At 42.9% G+C, this 8662-nt stretch overlaps 1 protein-coding gene across 1 annotated transcript in view; it reads left to right on the top strand.

Annotated features, from left to right (window-relative positions):
• The window catches only part of MYH15 (myosin heavy chain 15), a 46737-nt gene extending 40253 nt beyond the window's left edge, over positions 1-6484 (top strand). The window contains 6 exon segments of the mRNA XM_035897556.1: positions 1-17; positions 1407-1577; positions 2060-2164; positions 3295-3390; positions 3887-4024; positions 6467-6484. The exon segment at positions 1-17 is cut by the window's left edge and continues 45 nt beyond it. Coding sequence (XP_035753449.1) covers positions 1-17; positions 1407-1577; positions 2060-2164; positions 3295-3390; positions 3887-4024; positions 6467-6484 — 545 coding nt within the window.
• Positions 6485-8662: the final 2178 nt, after the last annotated feature.

Raw genomic sequence — 8662 nt, 5'->3', positions numbered from 1 at the left:
AGAAAGCAATCACAGATGTAAGTAGGCTGGTTCCTTGCTCACGTCTTTTCAGTATCCCAATGTCTTAGGATAACCAAGTAAGTACTTCCCAGGTCACCATTTCTGTGCTTGTTACAAAGCTCGTACATCCAAAGCGCTCCACAGTTATGTGGAGGTAACTGATGAAACTACAAAATAAGACAGGCTAGAGGTAAAAAGAGATTTAGAATTTCTACCTGATGTTTGGGGTTTGGTTTTGGTTGTTTTGTTGGGGTTGTTTTTGCCCCAAGAATGCAGTTTCCACTGATCCTCAAAGTCTTAGGTTGTGTCACCTTTGAATCAGGTAAATCACTGGATAAACCAGTTCAGACTGAACTAGTGCTAACCGGTCTCCTGGTATACATAGAATCGGATGTGAGAAACAGCATTACTGAATCCCAAATGAGGTACCCTAGAAATAGGTGTCTGTTGGAAAAACATGAGGCTTAAGATTCCAGGAGGGAGAGTTGGAGTGCATTCTTCCTCTAGGGAAGACATAATTTGGGCAGGTATAGTTTCATTTCCCACAGACCTGGAGAAATCCATGTCTTCAGAGTTCAGCTGATGTATTACATCATACCAACAGAACATGAAAGCTAGAACTGGAAGTTTCTGTGAGTTATGTGTCTGGAGTGCCTGGTCAAAGCTATTCCTGTACCATGGTCTTTACTGCTTCTCAGCTGACAGCACTATTATTGCCTGCCAGAGAGAAGATGCTGATTGTCCTTGATTCAGCTCCAGCCTGCATTGCAAGGACTGCTGTCTTCTGATGACTGCTCAGCGATGGGTACAAAATCTGTAAATGGCTCTTGGTGGGATTTTTTAGGAATGAGCTAATTGGGACCCATGTTACCTGTCTTACAGAACGGCTAGGGACGATGTAAGATGTTGAAACTCAGCCTGCTATCCCAGCACAGGCTGCAGAAACTGCTCTGCTGTTACAGCCGCTCAGGCGGCTCTCGTCTATGGCTGTGCAGGGAAATTTGTCTGCCAGTTGTTTTAGTCTACTACCTTTCAAGAGCTCCAAACACCAAGATTGGATTTTGAATAAGTTCTATGTAAAATGTCGCAGTGAATGGCACAGGCCTACTTGTAGGCATTATAAATTAGGACTTTATATGGCACAGATGCTAAAAGGAAAAAACAAAAGGTGTGGGGAAAAAATCTTAAATCACAGGATTAGAATATGAAGTAAAAAAAGGCCTCCAAGGCTATTCTGTCTCTGCATTTTCTCTGTCCAGGCAAGGTATGCACACACATTCTCTGGAGCTTTGGGCAGAGTGAATGATCCAAATAGTGGATAATCCAAGATTGATCTCCCATTGTTTCTTCCGAGACATAGTTCAGTAGCATAAGAGAGCTGCTGTAAGATGTGGTTGTTTTTTCAGGCAGCAATGATGGCTGAGGAGCTTAAAAAGGAGCAGGATACTAGTGCTCACTTGGAGAGAATGAAGAAGAACATGGAGCAAACCATTAAAGACCTCCAGAAGCGACTGGATGAAGCGGAACAAATAGCCCTGAAAGGTGGCAAGAAGCAGATCCAGAAACTGGAATCCAGGGTAAGTTTGTGATCCAACTTCAGACCGCTGTCTCCTGCTTACAGAACTGGGACCAGCTAGGTGCCCTAGGGCTCCCTGACAAGTTCACAGAGGCCAATAAAGGATACTATGAATGCTTGCCTCTGTTTCACAAAATGCAGGTGAGCAGTTCTTGGAGGCATGCTTCCCCTTCATGATCCAGCTGTGACAACTCCTTGATTAAAAAATGAATTTAAAAAAATCCCAACATCTAAACCCAGCAAAAACCTCTGAAATGCTTACTTCAGTATATACATTTTTGGCCTTTGCATATGTCTGCACCTTTGCTGGTGCAGTTTGAATACATTTATGAAAAAGCAGAATGGAAAGGTGGCATTTTGATCTGTTCCTAAAATTGAACTCCATGAAGATGCTGAGAAAATGAGCATTTCTTGAACTGTGAACCAACTTATCTGCTGCTTTACACACGTAGCATAATGGCAAGGGTTTTTCCTCTTTTGTAGGTTCGTGAGCTGGAGAATGAACTCGAGACTGAACTCCGTCGCAATTCAGATGCCCAGAAAGGAGCCCGCAAGTTTGAGAGGCGCATAAAAGAGCTGACTTACCAGGTATTCTGAGGACTGTAGTAACCACTAGGCCCCTGGAAAGAAATCTGTTCTCCCAGTGTCATAAATGGCCTCTGTTTCAGTGAAGGATGAAGGACAAAGGACAGCATTACCCAAAGCTTTCTGATTATAGGAAGCTTTAGGGATAGGAGGAGCAATCTCCCTAGGGCTACCATCGTCTTGCTTGACTCATGACTAATGTTAGAAAGCCTCTGTTGCTGGGATCTGGACAGTTTTAGCACAGTATTAATATGGAGCAGGCTTAGATGACTATTTATGCTGCAAAAGAAAGAGCCCAGCTGTCTCTCAGCTGTGCCGACGTTGTGAAAAGGAGCCAGAAGGATTCCATCGACTCTAATGCACCACTTGCTGTAGCGTTGCCCAGTCCCTGGGCTCTGTCGCCTATTGCTGAGCGGCACAGGCGAGTTGTGAGCCTCCCACAGGTTTGCTAACAGCTGCTGCTGCTGCTTGCCTTTCAAGAAAGGTCTTCAGCGCAGAGCCCTGATCCTTTTGCTTTCAACAGCATTCTTAAGAAGATAATCCCATCCATCTGCTTTGGGAGATTATTTAGCCTCCTACCTGTTGTTTTACTCTGGCTTTTCTATGCAGAGGCCGAAGGTTGTTTTCTTAGAATACGGTGAGCCAGCACAGGCAGACAGAATTAGCTGATCCTTCTGCTTATTGATTGTAACAGCTTAAACCTGTCTCCAGAAATGCCTCCAGACAAGATTTTAAAATATGGAGTTGCATATATTTTAGGCCCACCCATAGGTCTGTTTCACTAAACAATGACACACTCCACCATGACAAGAGCGCTCCTCATCCCTGAGCAAGGAACTCTGCATTTACATGTAGACTTCTGCAAGTGTGTGCAGATATATATGTATATGTATTTACATATGTAGATGGGGGGGGTACTGTCTTTTAGTCCCCAGCCTCCAGGCTTACATACATCTTCAATAAACCTATAGAAATTTTTTTCATCTATGCACAGGTTGATCACAATATGGCTTGTGTGTATTTTGAACTATATGTTTCTAAAATTATATATGTGGCAGCCATACTTATTTAATTGTGGGAGATGCTTTAGACCTTTTTACACTGTCAAACCAATTAATGCTGTTTTGGCGCAGTCAGAAGAAGATAAGAAGAATCTGGCCAGGATGCAGGATCTGATTGACAAGCTACAATTAAAAGTGAAGAGCTACAAGCACCAAGCAGAGGAAGCTGTAAGTAACTACCCAGGCCTTTTTACCTTTGAGAAATTTATTGTCCTAAACCCACAATCTTTAAACCATAGAAGCTTTTAGTACAAAACCACATTTTGTATATGCATTAATGTTTGTACTTATTTCCATATAAACCCTGTATAAATTTATAATATATATAAAATAAAGTATGAGCATATGTGTTGATTATCTTTAAGAAAAGCTATTCAATTTTATCTTAAGATTGTAGTGTACTTTGCAAGGGAGGGGAAGGAAGAAGAAAGACTTTTTTTCCTCCTAGTCCCTCAGGAGGCACGTTGAGAACCTCCCAGTTCACTTAACATGGAGAGTGCCACTGGAAACATCAACTCTGTAAAACAAAAATCTCGGTTCTCCAGGAGGTGGATCCCATACAGCTGTTACGTAGTCACACTGAGCACTTTCCATCCCCCTTGAAGTGGAAAGCTTTGTTTCACAGGGACAGGAGGAAATCGGCTGTACTGTTTTCTCTCACCAGGAAGCTCAAGCCAATCTGTACCTTTCGAAGTACAGAAAACAGCAACATGATCTGGATGATGCTGAAGAGCGGGCTGAAATAGCTGAATCTCAAGTTAATAAGCTGAGGAGCAAGTCAAGAGATATTGGCATGAAAAAGGTATGGTTATACGGTATGGGGTAAGTGTCCATGCTAGTGGATGCTATGTACGCAGGAAGATATGTTACATCTCTTAAAATAGCATGGAGTAGTGTTGTGGTTTAACCCGGAAGGCAGCTGAACGCCACACGCAGCCCCTCACTCACTCCCCCCCCTTGCTCAGTGGGATGGGGGGGGAGAATCGGGGGGGGAAAAAAAACCCAACCTGTGGGTTGAGATAAAGACAGTTTAATAAAACAGTAGAGGAAAAGAATAGCAGTAATAATAATAATGGTAAGAGAATATATAGAACATACAAAACAAGTGATGCACAGTGCTCACCACTTGTTGACTGATGCCCAGCCTGTCCCGAGCAGTGATCGCTCTCCCCTCCAGCTAACTCCCCTGAGCATGCAGTCCTATGGTCTGGACCAGCCCTTTGGCCAGCGGGGGTCAGCTGTCCTGGCCGTGCCCCCTCCCAGCTTCTTGTGCACCCGGCAGAGCAGGGGAAGCTGAGAAGCCCTTGGCTGGTGCAAGCCCTGCTCAGCAACCACTAAACCATCAGGGTGTTACCAACATTCTTCTCATCCTAAATCCAAACCACAGGTGCTGTGCCAGCTACTGGGAAGCAAATTAACTCTCTCGCAGATGAAACCAGGACAACTAGAATAAATTCTTGGTTACTATGTTTTTTAGTTTCAGCCTACCCTTTATTTTAACATTAAGGTAAATGCTTCCTTTAGGACAGCAGTCTGATGCCTAGGCAAAATGAATTCTCTGTCCTCTTGATGTTGTGTCATTTAACCTCTGAGCTCAGCAGCCAGAACTTTCCAGAATTGGTGATGATTTCCCCCCCCCGCACGGGATATTAAAAAGCTCCATCATTTTCTCCCTCTGATGATGCAGATTTCTGTGTACGTAATACAGGCTGGGGATCACTGCACTAACAGATTGCCAGATATTTTAGCATTGCTCTTTCAATGAACTTGTATCGATTCGAAGAGCTGGATGAAAAGAAAATATTAGTGGTTAGTCACTTAAATGCTGGGAATTCATTAGTACTCAGAAATATATTTATGGTGTTTTGCACTTGAGCAGAATGGTAGTAGAATAATATTGACGAAACTAAAAGGTGCCTGAGAACTTGGTCTGGAACCGAAAGCAAACCTTTGCTTATCTATGCTTGCCTTGTGGCGACCAGGGCAAGTAAGAGAGGGGTTGTTACTTGTAGGAATGATAGGAAGAAGAGCTGGGGCATTGCTTTATCTATTTCATTTGCAAGGGAAACATAAACTGCTATGCCTAATGTCATGCAAGTTTTATGGGGGTGACAGCTCCTGAGTCAAGAAAGAGGGGAATCCCCCCACACCTTTCTGTATAATCTTGGTATTTTTATTACACTTGATCCCAACACCTTCCTTCTCTCTTCTGTATCCACCATTCCATGGGAGGAAACACTCCAATTTCTGCTTTTGTATTGGACCAATAAAGCCACCTTTGACTAACGTAAATGACTGAAGCTCCACCGTCTAGAGCAGAGCTACATTAAAACTGCATGAAGATCTGATCTCTCACACATTTACGTACGATGGAAGCAGTACTGTAACTGAAGCTCAAAATAAGTTTTGCAGCTTTTAAGAGTAAAAAATTTCCAGATATTTTCATTTAATTATTCTAGCCCTATAAAAAAATATGAAAACTCATTTAAGTTCACAAAGCCATGGTATGACACAGACACTGAAAGAGGTAAACCATGACAGTAATTAATTTTTTTAAATACTGTTAAGAGTGCTGTTTATTCCCTGTATCTTACTAGTACCCTCTTTCTGCCTCAAATATGCAAAAGTCATAGAAAAGTGGATGCCTGATTTTATTAGTCAGATGTTAGTTTGCCAACACCGATTCCAGCTCTGGCTTATAGCAGAGTATTGTGCTGTCAAAAGATGAGCTCAACGGTAGACTCAGAGGTGTCATCTCCACAGAAAGGGACTTGTGGCAGTAATGGCTGTAGCTGACAGGAAACATGTTCAGGCAGCGAGTGCTGTCCCAAAAGTCATGACACATCTCCTTTGGGGAGTCTCTCACCGGGGAGACTACTTTAATCATGTAGCATTAGAAATACCTTGTCTACTGCTACTGGTACCCATGTTCCTGGAAACTCTGGGAAATGTGTGTGATTCAGAACGAACACCACCACCTATAGGAACAAGGCTGTATAGAAGTCATCTGTTGTCAAAGGGATATATACACTCTAGCATGAGGACAAGAAACCTGTATTGTTAGCTGGAGTAAGATGAAGGTTGGCTAGGTTGGTGCTAGTCTATTTGAGGTTAGAAACGGGTAATACCAGGGAGCAGAAGCATTAGCGAGGATAAGCTTTTGTCATGTACTTGTGAACTTACTCTAAAACCCCCTCAACACTTCCGTTTCTAACAGTTGTATACTGTCACAATTGCATTTCAGGTTCATGAAGAGGAGTAAGCACAGTCCAAGCTGACAGATATGAGAAGATGCTTGATATCATCAGGCACAACTGAAAGCAGATGTAGGAAAAAAAAAAAAAGCACTTACAGAAATAAATGTCAAGTGAAAACCCAAAGAGACTGTATACTGTCTTCCATTCATTTCTTTGTTTCTATTTTGCCAAGCCCCAGGGATCAATAAAAGATTACATCTCACCAACAGCCCACTTCATTATGTTGGAACAAATCTTAATTGGCAGATCTCTGACAAAAATCAAAACCAAGGGCAAATCCAGTTATGCTTCACAGCTTCATGTGCAGATTGTCAAAGCAGCACAGATTAAACCTGTGCAGGGGCATAGCCCCTAAAGCTCGGATAACCCAGCTTCCAGCTGTCCTGCCAGCCAGAGTCTGAACGAGTTTTGTAGGAGAGCAGAAAGTAAACTTTTTCATATGAAGTCTGTTTAGAAGCTTCCACTACTACCAGCTGAAGGACTTCTGTTCACCAGCTGCAGGAGAGCCATAGGAGATGCTGTGGAGGGACATGTCCCATGAGGACTTCCTGTGGCTGAGAAACAGGGTGTTCTCTTGGATCTTTTCCACTTTTAAACAGGGAAGCTGTCTTTGCTTGAAATTAAAATAAGTGCAACATAGTCCCTCTTTTGCCCTGAAAAGAGAGAAAAGCTCTCAAAACTGAATCTTCTTCTGTGGAAACATTTTCATTGTCCCTTTGGATATCCAAGTTCCAATTTTTTATCCTGATTCCTGTCTTGGTTCTGGCTGGGACAGAGTTAATTTTCTTCTTAGTAGCTGGTATAGTGCTGTGTTTTGGATTTAGTACTAGAAGAATGTTGAGAACACACGGATGTTTTAGTTGTTGCTAAGTAGTGCTTACTCAGCTTCCCCTGCTCTGCCGGGTGCACAGGAAGCTGGGAGGGGGCACAGCCAGGACAGCTGACCCAAACTGGCCAAAGGGATATCCCACACCATGTGACATCATGCTCGGTATATAAAGCTGGGGGAAGAAGAAGGAAGGGGGGTGACATTCGGAGTGATGGCGTTCGTCTTCCCAAGTCACTGTTACACATGATGGAGCCCTGCTTTCCTGGAGATGGCTGAGCACCTGCCTGCCCATGGGATGTAAGGAATTAATTCTTCGCTTTGCTTTGCTTGCATGCGTGGCTTTTGCTTTCCCTGTTAAATTGTCTTTATCTCAACCGATGAGTTTTCTCACTTTTACCCTTCCGGTTCTCTCCTGCTTCCCACCGTGGGGGAGTGAGCAAGCGGCTGGGTGGTGCTGAGCTGCCAGCTGGGGTTAAACCATGACAACTTCTCACATACAGGTGTCAATTGATTCTCCCCCCCATCCCCCCTCCCCCCCAATCAGTTCACTTGTTTGTTACTGTGGCTCAGATAATCATATTTCCGTGTGGCTTTTAGTGTCAGTCAATAGGGAAGGTGAAGGAACTATTTGTTCTTTTCAGCAGCAATCATGCTAGAATTTGCATGTGCAGATAGGGATTTTCTTCCAGTACGTCAAGGTGTTCATGCGCTCCCTCCTCTTCTGTATTTCTAGTAAAAACAAAAATGTTTGTAAGAACTACTGATGTGTAAAATTAATTCTCTAGTGGGAACAGAACAAGACGCACTCACTATAAAGATAAGTCAGTATTTTCCATTTTAACATTAGCTGAGTAAAATAAACATCCAGGTAATAATGCAGGAACATTCCTGTTTCTTCCATCTAGTCCTCCATCAATGAAACCGGAGCTGAGTTAACCTGGAAACTGTTCCACTTCCTCTGATTATGATATGTTAAAGGTCTCAACAGGCCCCAAGATAAATGAAACTTGCTTAAATTCTGTAAATTAAACTGCTGCATCTTGAAAGTATGTTATCACCTCCAAAGCACGTTAGCATTGAAACTGACTAATAAGAAGGATGCGAGTGAATCTCTAAGTGAGAGAAAAATGAAAAAAGCCTGAGACTCAGGCATTTTAGAGTTGTCTTTCTGGTGTGTTCTTGTCAAACCTCATGGTAACCGTTGTAAAACGTCTCCTGAAGCTTACCAAATTTAGGCCATCACAAAACCTTAAGGCCCAGGGAGTCTGAAGGTATATCCCTCTGTGGATAGGACTGCGCTGTCAGACACAGAGAGATGTACCCTAAGGACTAAGAGATAAAGTTCATTTTTTAA

Source organism: Egretta garzetta, unplaced genomic scaffold (assembly GCF_000687185.1).
Source record: "Egretta garzetta isolate BGI_Z169 unplaced genomic scaffold, ASM68718v1 scaffold367, whole genome shotgun sequence".
Lineage (NCBI taxonomy): Eukaryota > Metazoa > Chordata > Aves > Pelecaniformes > Ardeidae > Egretta > Egretta garzetta.
Note: the sequence above shows the minus strand (reverse complement) of the source record. Positions and strands in the feature narration are given on the sequence as shown.